The 16,594-nt window shown below is 47.9% G+C and overlaps 1 protein-coding gene across 1 annotated transcript in view; it reads right to left on the bottom strand.

The window, feature by feature from the left end:
• SORCS3 (sortilin related VPS10 domain containing receptor 3) overlaps positions 1–14,751 on the bottom strand; it is a gene marked incomplete at its 3' end in the record, with an annotated part of 309,593 nt that extends 294,842 nt beyond the window's left edge. Inside the window, exon 1 of the mRNA XM_082002401.1 lies at positions 13,350–14,751. Coding sequence (XP_081858527.1) covers positions 13,350–13,925 — 576 coding nt within the window. The 5' untranslated portion in view covers positions 13,926–14,751. The remainder of the gene's footprint in view (positions 1–13,349) is intronic.
• Between the last annotated feature and the right edge of the window lie 1,843 nt (positions 14,752–16,594).

Below are 16,594 nucleotides of genomic sequence, written 5' to 3'. Positions count from 1 at the left end.
AAAAGGCCACATCTTCCCTATCACAACTGATCATCTGTGGTCTGTAGGAACAGGCTGGCAGGGAATGCCCAGGCTGCCTCCTCTTCAGGGAGTTCAAATTCCATATATGCAGGCAAAAACAAATGGCAAGGTTAAAGGATGCTGTATGCAATACAGATGGCATAAAGACACAAGATTTGTGCAAGGTGCTGTACATACACATGGGGCATAAAAAAAAAAAAAAAAAGCCTTTTTCCTAAATATTTACCATTAAGCACAGTTTTCTACTCATCTCTCAAAACCCTACAACTCCACAGGCATTTTCTGAAAAAAAATGCTTTTACCTCAGGACAGAAAAGGTTGCAAGGACAGACCCCCAACTAATGGCCAGTTCTTTTCCACCTTGCTACCATTCCCCCCCATTCCCTGATCAGTTAGATCTACAGATGAGAGCAGAACAGAACTGAACCCGGGGAGGACAAATGCTTTGTGAGAGCTCCAAATTCAGCACATGAACCACCACTTTCAACCTAAGGAACCTGGTGTATAAGAGGGCTGCCGAGATCCAACCGTGCCAGGCACAGAAAAAAACTTCACTCCTGACTCATACCAGCGGCTGTAGAAGTCACTGCCACTGTCCAAAGGCCATAGCTAGAGAAGGAGAAGGAAGGGACCTGCAATCCCATATAAAGAGATCAGAGCACATGAGCTACAGCAGGAGGGCGTAGAGGGGGAATGGAGGAAAAGCAGGAAGAATCAGACTACAGCCCCATATAATCTGTGGTTACGTGCTACTTACATTTTATCTAATTAAACAATTATATTTCTAGTTCTATAGTTATCAGGTCACATATCCCTACACACATGTAAACACAGGCATAGTATCTTCTACATGTCTAAAACATTTTTTATAAGCACATAGTCATTGAAATGGGATTTTAAAAGATGTAAAAAGTGCCCAGGAAGGTCCACTCTGTCCCTTTCCATCCTCCTCTCAGGTGCCCACATGCAGCAAATATTGACAAACACAAGCGAGTTCTGTACTGATAAACCTGTTAGCTACCACAGGCAATAAATGTTATAGACAACTCTCATAGGTAAAAATGCAGTGTTAGACAAGGTGTTTCCCCATAGTGAAACAGAAACACACGTATCAACTCACTCCTGTGTATTCACATGTTCCATGTGTCAGCTCTTGCCTCTCGCCCTTGTCCCCGCTAGGATAAGCACATGAAGAAATCTCTGCAGCTCCTTCAGGCCCCAGTCTGAGAACAGCCACCACTAGTCAGCGACTTTCATGACTGTTAACCTTTGTCTTTGGGGAAGAAGATGAGAATCTCCCATTTTACAGAAGATGTAGCATTCTCAAATGATCCACTATTTTATTTTACCATCTAACATTTGATATCATTATTCAGTGCTGGAGTTAGACCTGCCTCTTTCTCATTCTGTGAGTTTTCACTAAGACACCTTCTCCTCAATCCAGTTTATTGCCTGTTTCCAAGTAGCACTACAGGAAGCACACACACACACACAAAAAAAAAAAATTTAAGAAAGCACACAGAAAGCTAAGAGCCACCAGAGTAAAACCTCCCCACAACTCAGAAAAGCAGGCTTTGTTACTTGTAGCATGTGAGGTAGGAACAAGTAATGAAGATAATCTTAAATTAATTAAAAGCAAGGGAGGGTAGAATTGAGCCTGCAACAAAGAGGTGCAGTACCAGCAAACTGAGAATGCTACACTGCCAGCAATGTTGCCTTTTGATTAAAGGAACAAAGTTCCCAGGCAGGCTGGCAAAAAAACAATGGTGAACAACATTAATTAGGTAAATCAAGGCCTCCTCAGTGCTGATGCTGCAGCTGTGTTTTAGGTTGCCTTCAGAAAGAAGCCAAGAAAGCTTCAGCCTTGGACACAACAGACCCGTGCGCCTGGGAAGCATAACTTTGGAATCTGTTGACCAATCTGAACTGAATTCAACAGCAAAAAAAGGTCACAGAGATACCAAGTTCCTCTAAGTTCAACTGAGTGAAGAAGCAGGTCCCAAAATAATATCTAGCCTGAACAGGAAGCCACCCAGTGTCCATTCTCATAGCTGGCAGGGCTCCGGCTGACCAATGTGCTGACCACAGCCAGCCTTCCAGCACACCTGTAATGCTCACCCAAGTATACCATGTGCCACTATTTGCTCCTCCAAAGAGGCAGCAGAATGAGGGATCGTGACAGGGATGAAAGAAAACACTGAGAGATAGAAGAGTCCTGAAAGGGCAGGCAGTTAAGTGATGGCTAACTTCCGTTGCTTAGCAAAACAACTAGGCATTTCACTCATGTTCTGATCCTTCAGAGAGCAGACAGCTCTCACAAGCCAGACAACTAAGTATTCAGTGCAGCTACTGGAGCAGGGCCTCAGAAACACTCAGCAGAAATCATAATCCACTAGAGTGCCCTGGCCAGATCTTTCTCTGGCATATTCCATATCCCATACTTTTCTGAAAGCCCTTCTATTTAAGGCTTAGCTACCCAGAAAACTCTGGCCGATGACAGTTGAAACCACTTCTATTACATCTCTGTAACACCCGATATGGACACTATGACTGCATGGGGCTTTCTCCTGGTGTTCTTCCAATAATTGCCAAAGCACACGTGGATAAAGATTCTCTCTCTTCTAAAACTCACTGTTCTCTCAAGTAGCATGGCTATCATATTGGTTTGCAATCTCACCATTTCATAGGCAAGCCTTTTTTCAGGCCAGATGGCAAATGTGGTTTTCAGAGACCTCCTGCCTGATACACAGGTCTACCTGTCTGCCTCTCCCACCACAGCCTGTGAGCAAGGCTTCCCATTCACAAGGTCACCATGCTCCTTTACATGCAGGCTCACCAGTCTACTCCCTTGCACTGGACTTTCAATACCCAAACAGAAAGGAAACCCTGTCCCACTCCAAACAGAGTTCATACCAGTTCAGACAGTAGGTCTGTGCAGAAGCACAGGGCCCCAGCCCAGATACCCTTCCGCAGCCTCATCCACACTCCCACTATAGCGTCAAGTGCTACCAATATTTTGCTGATTGGGAACAAAGCTAGAAACATGCTGTGGGTGGCAGAACAAGGACATTACCCTTCACATACCGCCCCAGCCCTCCACCTTTCCAAAGGCTGACACGGGGAGACCCAGGCCCCATCCAAGAGAGAAGGTTTAATTGCCCTGGCTCATTCAGGAGTCCTTCACCTGTACCTGATGCGGGGCAGAGACTTATCCCCTTGGGTTGGGTTGTGTATTAACAAAGGGTGGGGAAATGATTCCAAAAGCTAACATGACCCTTGAACTTTGCATCCTACATTATCCCATGACAAGACTGCACAAACAGGCAGGCAGACCTACACATGCCCTGCTATGACTATCATCCTAAATTATTCCAACCCGTCACAAGCAAGCCACATAATTCAGAGCCAGCTCCCAACCCCCTCAGCAGACAAATGTGACCCCTCTCCTGTCTATGTATTTCCAATGGAAGCCCAAATCCATGGTTCCCACAGTCTCACCATGTCAACTCTCATCCAGCTCAAAAGGAGCTGTGATTTGAAGTAATTCAATCTGGGAAGCCATGCTGGCAAAGGGATTAGAACAGCAGACAAAGATGTTCTTAAATCACTTTCAGCCAGAACTTTGCAGTGCTTTAACTTGATAAATCTGTTAATGATTTTAACTAAGCATGTTCCACTTTTCTATTATTTAATGAGTCCTGTTCTTCCCACCCCTTAGCTCTTCTTCTCGCCTATTTTTCCCTTCCTTTCATGCAATCTCTTCTAAAAAGAAAATACACCCAGCACCTGAGCTGCGGCAGATGAAGTAAAATAATTCTTTTGTCATTCAGGAGCTATATCAATAAGGGATGGGACTCAGAAAACTTGCCTTCCAACTTCAGTTCTGATCAGCAGCACAACCCAGAGCAGATCCCTCCTCTCTTGAATGCCTCTGTTTCTCAAAAATAATAAAAAAAAAAAGACTAATAAGACTAATACTACTAACCTTCCTTTTAGTGACCTTTGAAATACACAGCTGAAGTAGGCAACGTAAGAGCTTTATAAGTACAATCATACCTGTCACCCTGTAAGCACAAAATTGGCAGGGTTTGGTGGTAAAGGACAGGAAGCCTAGGACAGAGAAATGTCTACAAATACACAATCACCCACCCCCCTACCTTGTGCAGAAAGAATTCCCCAGCCAGTCTTCTGACAGAGGCAAGTGAGGACTGCAGACAGGCAGCCCCGTTTGCCTGCACTGGGTGGTATTGATCACAGCTGGGGGGGATTTTCCAATCAGGCACAAACCGCAGGGAAAGGCTAGCAACCAGCTAGAGCTCCCACTCCTTCCTCCCAGCACCCATGAGATCCTAAAGCACTTTTGGCAAGAGGTGAATAATCAGGTTTTATATATCCTCTTCCACCAACAGCTTTTGCAAATATCTGTCCATTTTAAGCCTTAGCAACAGCCCTTCATGTGATTTAACTCTTCCTTGTAGACAGGGAAGCCAAGGCATGATGCAATGCACACGCCCATTAGGCACAATGGCAAGTCCAAACATCATGAAGACAAGCTGCATGTACAGCCTGCTCTCCTCTGGCACCCCACGGAAACACATCTGAACTCAACTCATGCTTTTCTCTCTACCTTGAAAGTCAGCAGGAGCTCTGTGTTCAAGCCTTCAGTTCCACAACCCCTCACTGGAGTCCTATACCAAATCCCCACAGCGAGCTCAATGCATTTCCGGAGCGTACCAGCAGCATCACTGTCCACTGAATATGGACCAGCAGTATGCAGTGTCTGACACAGTGCCAAAGTGGTTGCTTTTAAGATCCTGAGGCCTTTAACCCATCATTGACCTAAGTGATTTGCTGTGGCTCAGTCCTAGCTTTTCCAAGTTCCAAACATCCATTTTAATCCCAAAGACACCAGTAAGTGCAACCGCTTTTCCCAGGAAGAAACATTATTCTGTCCCACCATGCAGTGGCTGGGATGAATTCCAGTCCCTTCTGTCCCCCCACACTCACAAGAAAGAAAAGGAGAGAGGAACAGAAATGCTAAGACTTGTGCAACATCCTCAAGTCGGTCGTGGAGTCCCAAGTGGCAGGGAGCGGTCAGGACAAGCGTACCCTCTGCAGATCAGGCACCAGGGAGCCGGGCGATGCAACGCAGCTCCCCGGCCCTTGCCTACCGGCTATAACTGGTGTCGGAGAGGGAGAAGACTAGCAGCAAAGCGGGTCCATCGACAGCTACCCTCGGGGGCTCATCCCAAAGAGAAAACAGGGCACGGCAGTTGGGGAGATGGGGAGTACACGCCGCTTCAGCCAGGAGCAGCCAGGATTCGGATTGCTGCGTCCCAGCAGTGTAAATGTTAACAGCATCCCTTCTCCCAGCTGCCGGCAGCGGCTGGGGGGATGCCGGTGATTTTACAGGCACACGACTCGGCTGGAGGACACCGGCGCAGGTGAGAGACCGCGGCATTGGGACTCCCACCTTCAGGAAAAAGCCTGGCAGCAATTAGCGACAACACAAAAGGGAGATGGTATCAGCCGCGCAGGGTGGGCGTGTGTGAAATGCTTTACCACGGCTGAGTGCACGCTAAGACTACTTTCCTCTCTCGCAGAGGGAACCCCAGACAGAAGGAGTTTCACAGAGTCAATGACTCCAAGCGGGTTTTCATATCAGTATTTCAGCAGCGTCTGTCTTTCCAGCGTGCACTGCCCAGGCCCCAGCTCCCCTCCGCAGCCGCTGCAGCGTTTTCCCTCCTTTAGCAAATGCCCACGCTCCCTCTAGCGCCCAGCTCTGCTTTTCACACACCAGCAACCCGGCACCCCTTCCTAAAGCCTGCACCCCAGGGTGTCCAAATCACGCTGGAGCTAATTAAAAGTGATGCTATTTTGGGCACAGAGGCTCTGTAGTGCTCTGCGTATCTGCCTGGCTAGCATATGTGCCGCATATCTGAACACAAAGGGGAGAAAACAGAGCGACAGCCTCAGTGTCAAGGTCCCTCCTTGAACAAGAGGGCTTTGCCACTGGTTTCAGTGGGAGAGCAATCAGGTCTCCTTCAGGACTGAGAGGGAGGAAAAAAAGAGAGGATTCATTATTCAAAATCAACCTTTTCTGATTTTTTTTGGTATGCTGGGACTCTGCTGGCCACAAGGGCTTGGGAATTGACTCTCAGATTTCCATAGCAGGTTATTTATCAAATATGTTTAACACTCTCACAGCCACACTCTTCAAACATGCAGCAAACTTTATTTAGTTCCTTCAGCCTCACAAACCCCCTAAAGGTAGTAGAGGAAATACTGCCATGCCCTTCTTTTTGCATGGAGGAACTGTTAACGATGCTGTAGTTTTCCCTGGACATTAAGAGGAAGTCAGGATTTGGGAACTTGTTTGCCTTGGATTCCTGCAGGGAGTTTAAGCAAACCAAGAAACTTGCATGCAAAGGTGTGGCTTCAGCAAAGGAGTATTTTCCATCTAAGGGTTATTTCAGCTGAAAATCCCTGTTGGGCTTTGCCAAGTATGTCACCAGATCAGTCTCCAGCATGGCGTACGGCGTGGGTCAAACTCACACCTCCCAGAGCCAAGCAAGAGAAAAGGAAGGGCTGTGCACAAGAGAGAAAGCAGGTCATCTTCCCACAGCCCTGTCGTCGTAATTCAGAGAATGTAAAGGGTCTCTTTGCTGTGCTGTCCCATGTTTACTAGCCTCTGTACTCGTTTTTCATTCTTTCTTCATCATTTTCAACTACAGTAAATTAGCCTAGATCTATCCTACATCAATTTACACTAAGGATCCAACCAAATATTTTTGCTGCTTTGGGGACCTTCTGCTGTTACAGACTTCAGTACTTTGCAAGGAACATACTATTTAGTTTACTGTCTTGGTTAGAGGCAGGTTGGACTCTACACCTTCAAACACAGATTCTCACTGGAAGCTAAACTTGACCAGGTCACAACCAAACCCAGGCTTTAACTTCAGAACTGATGGTGTTTCCTTGCAATTCTCTTGGAACCAATCCCAACCATGAGCTCAGGCTTGGCCTTCGATTCTGAAACAAATCTGATTTGTAAGAGAGCGTTGACTCAGGTAAGCATGTGCTGTTCTCCTCCATTCTACCCACAGAGATCCAGAGAGCTTAAAGAGCATGATCCTCTGGTATGACTTAAGAAAATTCTTGACTCTTTGCAAGACTGGCTTCCAGTATCCTTTATTACAATCAACTTGAAAGATCTTTCTTCATTAACCTGTGCTTTGCCCATTAGACAACATCGCTTTCATATTTTTTCTAAAATCTCTACTATGAATCCAGTTACAAATTTGGAAACTCTCAGAAAGTTTCACCTACCCACAGTCTTGCATTTAAGAAAATATTTGTCTCACCTCCCTTTTGGGAAAAATTATTCCTGACTAACATCAATTATCTGCTCAAACCCATTTCCAAAATACCTTGTCATCTAATTGGATGAATGTTTTCCATTTAAAAAAAAAAATAAAGAATCACATAGCTGTTTCTGTTTGCATTTAAATCGCTGTGAAAGCTTAACCACAAATCCTAGGCCTCATCCCTGAGATGAAAAAGTCTGAATACTGAGGCCTGAATGCAAACTGCTGACAGGCACCTCGAACAGGAGCAGTTCTGTTACTGAGCTCTGAGCTACAAGAACATGCACAGCTTGCTGTGCTAGACACGGCAATGGCCCAGGGAATCTGCCAACTTCATGGGATTCACAAGCAACATCAAGGCCCATCCACTGAACCTTGACCTAACTTTGCAATGAAACCAGTCTGGAGAGAAACAACCCAAAAATATTTTCCAGGCACCTTCTTCCTGCTCTACTGACTCAATACAACCATAAAAGCAATCGCCATGCAAGAGTTTAATTTTTATTTCCCCATCTTCTATTTAAATATTAATTAAAAACAGATTGGCAAAGTCCTGGAGAAGGACTTTGGTGGCAAACTTCATTACTAAAGGTAGTGGAGAAGTGTAAATGCATCAAGATATTGTGATGCAGCTGACCTACCTTCAATGGCAACAAGACCACAACATAACCAAAAGCCATTTGAGAGAGAAACAGGTTAGAAGAGCAAATAAATTATCTACCAAATGCAGTGCAATTAATACAATTGCTCTGTCACCATCTTGTAGTCTAGGAGTAAATATTTTGGACTGAAATTCAACTGGACTGTTGGAGCAGCTGCCCATGGCTGACAACTAAATGCAGCACTGCCTGCCTAAAGTTTCATTTTCTCCCCTTCCTCCCTTCCAAGCACAGCAGCCTATTTGGAATTGCAAATATTGCCCACCTCGTTCTGCCCATCACACACTGCATTACTAGGCATCTTAGTGAAAAACTACCTGGCACACAGAAAGTCCATCAGCCTCCCCAGCTTGTAATTCGCCATGGGAGTGAGTAATGTCTCAGCATCAAACCACCAGTACATTAGCAGATCACACCAGAACACTGCCAACAGCATTCAGAAGAATCATTCCCGGAAGAGACAGGTTTCACTGCAAGAACTTGTACAACCTGCTTTTCACTGCCAGCCCTCAGAGCTCGCACATGGTAAAGCAACAGGATCAGTGGTAGCAAGAGGAAAAGAATCGCAGAAACCCATTTAGAGCAGGGTTGCTACCACCAGATCATGTCTACGTAAGCCTTGAATATATCCAAAGACAAAGATACCCAAAACTTCCTAGTGCCTTGCTGCAACACTTTCTTTGAGAAGAAACGCTTCCTAATATCCAGTCTGACATATGTTGTGGCTGTTGCCACAAGTTATAACCTCTTCAACCAAGAAGATAAGCTCCATCTTCTTTCTAACTCTACTTCAGGTGGCTGTAGGCTAGTATAGTACTGTTAGCCTCTTCTTTACCAGAGTCTTCTCCCAAAGACATCTCATCTTCCCAGTCTTGGAGTGACTCTCATAACCATGTTAACTCTAGAGATGATGGCCACAGGCTGACCGGACCTCTGGGCAAAGCAGTGTAGCATGGCTGACAAGATAAAACAAGGCCCCAGTCCAGTCTCTCACCAGCTCTCATCCTGCCTTCCCCAACTTTCAGAGCCTGGATCATACTACAGGGATCAATGCAGTTGCGGGGTCTGCACAAGTAACAGCTGTATCATTTAGGCACGCGATCCTTTCACAGGTTTCTCTTCTGCACTGCTGCACTGCACCGAGATAAAAATATGCGCTGCTGATGTTTTTCCTACAGCATGAAAAATCCAACCCCTGGGATCATATAGGAACTTGGTCTGACTGAGGCAACCTGTAATATTGTACATGCCTTAGACAAATGCCCTCTCCTGTGGCATTATAGCGCATTTCCTCATCTTTATGTCTGAAGTTTGCCTCTGGTTACTAGAAAGGCAAGGGCACGTATACACGGGATAGCTAAAGGACACTGATCATAAGCTAAGGCCTCTCAACAGACAATGGATGAGATTTTAACCTCTAAATGTCTTTTAGAGGTTAAAAGAAAGCTAAAGTGTGTATCTTTGCTTCTTATATTGAAAAAAAAGAACACCCACAACACCAAAGAATTTGTAGCATTTCCATCACGGAAAAAGCATGGACAGAATTAAGTACTTCCGATAAACAGCTACATTCATCAGACTGATTACTCTGAAACCTAATGACAACAGTCCCCGTTTACCATTCTACTAGTGATCATATCAGGAGAGCAATCTGAGTAAGTGTGTTTTATCCACTGTATCTTGTTGAAATCTCTTGAAAAAACTATTGTCAAGAAATAAGATAGCGAAATTTAAAGCTATAACAGAAGTAAAGGTGCTGCTACTTATTTTTGCAGGTCCTTATCCTAAAAATCAGGGAGCGAGTAAGGAGGAAAAGATAATCTGAGGAATCAGATCATCTTCACAGGAAGGTTGGAGAGAACATCTGGTGAGCAGAGCAAGGAAAATTTTCATGCACTAACACAACAATCTAGAGAGGAAAAACAAGCGTAGAATATACAACTGCTCACCGAATGGTACATTTGCACACGGGGTGTGTTCAGAGTGGAATGGCTTTGAAAAAAGAATGGCTTGCAGATCTTCTGGGAATAACAGTAGTTTTCAGTAAAAATTCTCCTTCCTTCAGAAAGGCCTTAGCGAGAAAACATTTCATCTGATCTCTACCAGGTCCCTCAAGAGCTTCAGTGACCTCTCTCAACAAATGCTTCTATTAGGGCAGACTGACACTTGAAGCCCAAGTACAAGCCTCCTTTTCCTAATATCAGGCCCACTGAATTAAGCCACATCCCCTTCCCAAGAACACAGAGAACACAAACCTCATTTCTACACTGAATAGTATTTTTGCATTTTCCTAACAATTTCCACTCGAAGATCTTCAGGTATTGTACAAAGCAGAAATTAATTCTGCTCCACACCACCACTTTGTGGTAGCTAAGCAGTATTATCCTCATTTAGCATGGAAGAGGAGATCCAGAGAGGTTAATTGTCTTTCCTAAGGTCACAGAAAAAGCCTCTGGGCAGGACAAAGCAGACAACCCAAATTCCCCAATCTCACCAGCCCTTTGCCTCTATCCTAATCCTGACCTCACTATCTGCAAATGGAAAAAACAAAAGTTTGTTGCGTGGAAGGGATTATTTTTTAATAAGTTAAATTGAGATTTGAGGGACATGGGAGAAAAGGGGGATAGAAGATAGAGGGGGGAGTTGTTCTTAAAATAATTTTAAAAAAACACTGGAGGTTTTTAACATTCTAGGTAACAGGACATGCAGCAGTTGCAAAGAACTCCCTTTTGTGGAGTGTATGTAGATCTGTATGTCCCAGTAAAAACTCAATTTTTTTATTACCATGCTTTCTTCTTCTTTGCAAATCCATCCAGTTGTTAGGAATCACCCACCACTAATGCCTGATTTGAAATACACTGCTTCACTGCATGAAATTTGATTGATCATCTTTTTAATAAATCATAAGAGACAAAAGCTTAAGTTCCAAGTCTGTTCAAGTAACAGGGAATTGGTAAAAGCAATCTGTATGCCTTTTTGCTGCTTTGGTAGCCTGAAAATAATAGCATACAGACATATCCTACCAGCTCTCCTAGGTCATCTGGCATAATCATGACACAGGAGTTAATACCTTTTGTCCATTTTCAACACACGTTCCTGTTGCTTTATGTCTACTGTGACCTAAGAAAATACATGCTTTGAGGTGAAAGACTGGGAGCCAATGTGGCTGGTAAAAGAAGTCACACTGTTTCCCTAAGTGACCTTGGGCAAATTGCTTGACATTCCTGTGCCACAGACACCCCAACAGTAGAATTAGGTAAAAACTGAACTGCAGTGAAAATCAGGCATTGGATTCAGCCTTCTCTGCTAATAAATGAAAGGACCCAGGTTCAAGCATTTAACTTTCCCTCTACACTGTTTAAAAAAGAAAATCCAATTAATCACTAAATGTAGTGTGTTTTCTCCAAGAGACAGGAGAGAAAAAGTTTCCAGATGCTAAATGTCATACCAGAAAAATCACAAAAAGGTAACACAAGTATGTATTAAAATGCTTCCTTTTCCTTCCTACAAACACCACACTGGCAATAAACACCAGTCTTTTGCTTTTGTTTGTGCTTTTGAGTTGGAAGTTTTCAATGCATGGTATCTTGAGGTGCAAAATCTTAATGGAAAGTCATGAACAACCAAGATGTTTTCCTTTATTACCCTTGTCAGTCACCTGCAGTTAAAGAATAAAGGAAACTAGTTATTTACACGGCGTATTTCTGTAAAAGAAACAAAGACAGGAGGGAGAATTTTGTGAAAATCACTTTCTGACCTGCACTTTAGAAAAAATAACCTTTCTTTCTCCTGCAAATACCTACAGAATGAGTTTTCTCTAGTACTTTAACCAGAAATACTAAAAACTATTGGAAATCCATGTTGGGAAGGGATGGCGGGGATTTTAGCTGCTTCTGCTCAACAGCTCTTGATTCAGCACCAAAATGAAACAAAAGAGAGGGCGTATAGGTTGTTTTCTTCATTACATGCCATGTTATATTAAAAATAAATAATACTTGAGACAAGTGTATTGCTAAAATATACCATGCAGCCATTTCCTCTTGAATGTTTGCTTTCATCTTTAATGAGAGTGGAATTCATGTCTGGCAAACACAACTGCCTTTAAAAATTGGTTAAATCAAAGTAACATCTACATTGCTGTCAGAATTATTGCCTAAGTAATAACACATAGAGGAAAAAAAAATCCAGTCAAAAAAATAAAGTGGTTGAATTGCACATTATGAAGCTACAGCTGATGCATAGACAGACAGACAATTTGATTTTTTTATGACTAATCAGTATCATGAAGAATGTATCTGAAAAACCAGCCAGTTTGTTTTATGCTGTTAATTGCTTTATGCCCATTTCCAATAGAGGCAAAACAATAAAAGGGCCATTTTCAACGCAGTGACATTCTATAATAATCAGAATAATAGGAATATTGTCACCAGACATTCCCAGAGTCCTTTAGATTAAGCCTGTTCTCAGACTTTACAGCAGAGTAGAAATAGTATTTCTGATACCAAGTTAAAAGAAAATTGAAGTTCTGTCCACAATCATCTGCCAGGTGTTGCAAAGCAGGGTGCGAGGAAGGGCCCCGCACTATCCTGGCACGACTGCCTGGGGGCTTTTGGGACACCCCCCACACGCACACGCAGTCCCACAGACTTTCAGGGACAGCTCCGTGACTCGTTATTATGGACTTCGGGGAAAAAAGCATGAGATACCATCGATTTTTTATAAACTTTTCACAGTGCTTGTGCTACCTGCTTCCTCTGAGAGCCCCTTAACGTGCTCTGGGGCTTCCCACCCCTTAATGAATTAGCGGCATCTCTTCTTGCCCACCAGCATGCAGAGCGGGAACAGGAGAGCTTTTCCACCACCGCTGTACATCACGCCGTCCCTGGCACGGAGGCAGCGACGCGTGTCGAGGTGTGCGTTACGTACGAGGAGACACAGAGGAAGGGGACCCAGCTGCGCAGGCACACGGGACAGACCGGAGCGGGGAGCTGGGATCTTCCCCGCACAAGGGAGAAGGCTCCGGCCAGCCCGGCCGCTGTGGCCGCGCTGCCCTGACGATCACAGCTTCGGGGGGCGGGGGCAGAAAGGTGTTCCCCTTTTCCTTCCTCTTTTCCCAGGAAAACTTTTCTCTTTTTCTGCGGCTACCGCTCCGTGTCCCCCTCCCCCAGCAATACGAGCAATGCTGGCCGAGCGCCCCTCTCCTCCCCGCACCCCCGGCGGCAAGCGCGGCACGTCCCGCTCGCGGGTGGGCGCCCGGCTGCCTCCCCGCCGGGCCGGACCGGGCCGATGGGGCGGTACTCACGCTGCTGTTGTGCCCGGACCAGTGCACCATGGCTTGGTTGTGCGCCGCATCCCCGGTGAGCGCGAAGGTGGTGCTGCCCAGCCGCAGCTCCTCTGCCCCTCGCAGCCGCGCCGCTTTCCCCTCCTCCTGCAGGGGCCCGCGGGGCTGAGCCCGGCCACCGCCCGCCGGCAGCGCCCGGCGCCCGTCGCTGCTCCGCCGGGTCCGCGCCGCCGCCGGGCCCCGGCTCCCGGGCACGCCGCCGCCCGCCCCCGCCGAGCGGAGCGTCGTTCCCCGCAGCCCCGCTCGGCCCCCCGGCTCCCCGCCCGGCAGCGGCTCCGCGGCGGCCGCCGCCCCAGCCGAGCCCCGCGCTCGGCAGCCCGGCCAGCTCCACAATCCTGGAGGCAGCGGCGGCGGCTGTCGCTGCTCCTGCCTAAGGCGAGACGAGCGAGACGAGGAGGGCGGCCAGGAGGGCGATGGAGACGAGCAGGATCTGCAAGTTATTTCGGCGCCGGTGCAACACCAGGAGAGAAGTAAGAGCCATGTCCAGGCGAGGAAAACGGTGTGGCAGGTCGGAAAGCAGTTAGTCCCCTTCTCCATGCCTTTGCGGAGCGAGTCGGGGGGCTTAGAGAGGGAGGGGGGACGAGGCGCTGCGTTTAGGGCTTTTTTTTTTTTTTTAGGAGAAAGGGGCCGGATTCTAATTATAATAATTATTATTTGCAAAAGGCTCCTCTTTCTCTCGCTCTTTCTTTCTCTTCTCCTTTTCTCAGCCTCTGAGACGATGACCAGGAAGAAAAAAAAAAAAGAAAAAAAAAAAAGAAGAAAAAAACCCAACTCTAGCCCCGGTAGTTGGATTCTGTTCCTTACTGTTGGTGGATTTTTTTTTTTTTTGAAAAGTGCTTTTCAGTGAAACTGTTCACGTTCAAGGATTTGATCAAGTGAGAGGGTAACACCACACAGGGGGAGGAGCCCCGAGCCTTGCCAAGCCGCCGCCGAAAATCACCAGCGAGTCAGCAGCCGCGCCGCGCCGCCGGGGGCCGGGAGCGGGGCCGGGGGCGGGACACCGCACCGAATCAGCTGGAGCATCACCCAGCCTTTTCTCCTGATTTGGTACGCCTGCTCCTGCCCGAGACAAAGCCGCCGTCATTCACTGTGGCTCCTGATGTCCATTTACACGCCCTGATATTTACAGCGGTGTCGGCGTTCCCGGCCCGGCCTGAGCGCGCGCACAGGCTGGCCTGTGGGCAAGGGGCGTAAGGCAACGCCGCGGGCGTGAGTAGCTCCTGGGTGACTCCCCGTGGGTAACAGCGTACCCATGGACTCAGCCACCCAGCAGCACCGCTCCGGGCGTGTGGCCGTGCCCGTCCCGAACAGAGCCTCCCGGCCGTGGGAACCCGCGCGTGTACGTGGGAATCCCAGCAGCCTTCCCACCACCGACGAAGGGAGACTAGTAGGATTTGGGGGAGGGGGGGGAGCGAATAACCAAGAAAGTGCAGTATCTGCAGAGAGCTCACTGCAGCATCATGTCGGGGCTGTGTCGGGAGAAGGAGCGAGGGAGATGGATTTCTTTAGGTCGTGATAGTGCAGCGCTCCCGCTCCCACCGCGGGGACGCAGCATTTCCCCGGCCAGGACACCTGCTTTCTGCTGGCAAAGCCTGAGGAGCCTTTGCAGCTTCAGCCCCCGGACAAGGTGTGGGTAACCGCACGGTGCTAAGGGGAGAGGGCAGGCTGCCGCCTCCCCCCCCATCCTCCGGGTGTCACCCCTCCCAGGGGTCACCCTTGTCCTGTGCCACGTCCCCCCGGAGCGGTTCTATTGCAGCAACACGTCGGCACTTTCTCTTCAGATCAAACCCACGGTCGACCTTCCCCCGTTCTCCTCCTCCCTTTGCAAAGTGTCAATAATTAGTGTTATGTTAATCGTCCCACCCTCCCACTTACCACATCAGCCATTCTTTGCCGTCCAAGGACGGATCCACAAACTACACGGCTCTCTCCGCGGTATCATCATCACCCCCCACCCCCCCCAAGTCCCAGAGCGGGGACGGCTCAACAGTTTCTCCCGCCTAACGAAGGTCTTCCAGCGGGGCAGGGAGCGGAGGAAGAGAGGGCCAGGGATAGGATCGGCAATCTCTGGGAGAGTGGTGGAGGTTCCTTGCCAGTTCGTGCTGCAAAGCGCCTAACTCGGGCCGGGGAGGTCTGCGGCGCCCGGCTGCGGCCGGGGAGGGGGAGAAGCAAGTTGGCGGCAAGAAAAGGGGACCGCGAACACCGCTGGCTCTTGGAAACTGTGGCAGCTGTCGCTAAATGGCTGTCCTGCAGGTGTGAGAAGAGGGTCCGGGGTGTCAGACAGGTTGCAGAGAACAACGCTACCAGCTCGGGGGAGGCGGGAGTGGCTCTACCCACGGGCACGGCCCCAGCCCCGCCTGTGAGCCGCAAATCCCAACGCAGAGAGGGAGAGTGGGAGATGGGGGCACAGGGGGAGCAAATCACCTGCCCCCAACCCAACGGATGTTATTTCTGGCTTGGAATCGTCTCCTTTTCAAACTACGCTGCCAAAATGTTTAGGAGATGACATTTCATTTGTGTGGGAGCAGTGACGTGGGCCTCAGCCAGAGCTGATCCATAAAACAGCGAGGGAGGGGATTCCACACGTTACACGCACCCGTGGCAGGCACTGCTCCGCAGGCACAGCGCCGGGCCAGCCCCGAGGCTGCACCCTCCTGCTGCTTGTGAAGGAACCACAGGGCATGGGGAACGCGAAAGACCTCAATCCTCTCCCCAGATCGACTGCTGCAAGTACAGCGTCCCCAGGTGCGTGGCCTCAGCCGCACACATGACACCCCTGGATCCTGCCATTGCCATGCACTGTGAAGGGATGCACTGCCCACCTAATGTCATCCTCCTACGGTGAGGCTGCAGCTGTGACATGCAGAACTCATCCTTGCATTATGATTAAAGTTTCTTCAGTCCCTCTGGGCTCAACAGCAGCTCACTGCTGATCCTGAATATCTCCGCATGTCCAGAACCCCTGTCACCATGAAATAAGACCTACCCTGGGGCTACCAATTGCCACTGCTTAGTTATTGTGCAGTCCACCCAGTCCCATTTATCTTCTCAGCCTTGCAGGACACTGTTTAAGACCTAGTCCTTTTTCACACCTGGATCAGCCACTGATCTTGTACAGCAGCATTTGTGACTTCATGACCAAAGCCCACCCACACAGAGACAGGATTTGTGGACACTTCTCCTTTCCCAAATGCGGCCAGCACAAG

Source organism: Phaethon aethereus, assembly GCF_964289735.1.
Source record: "Phaethon aethereus genome assembly, chromosome: 7".
NCBI classification, from domain to species: Eukaryota; Metazoa; Chordata; class Aves; order Phaethontiformes; family Phaethontidae; genus Phaethon; species Phaethon aethereus.
Note: the sequence above shows the minus strand (reverse complement) of the source record. Positions and strands in the feature narration are given on the sequence as shown.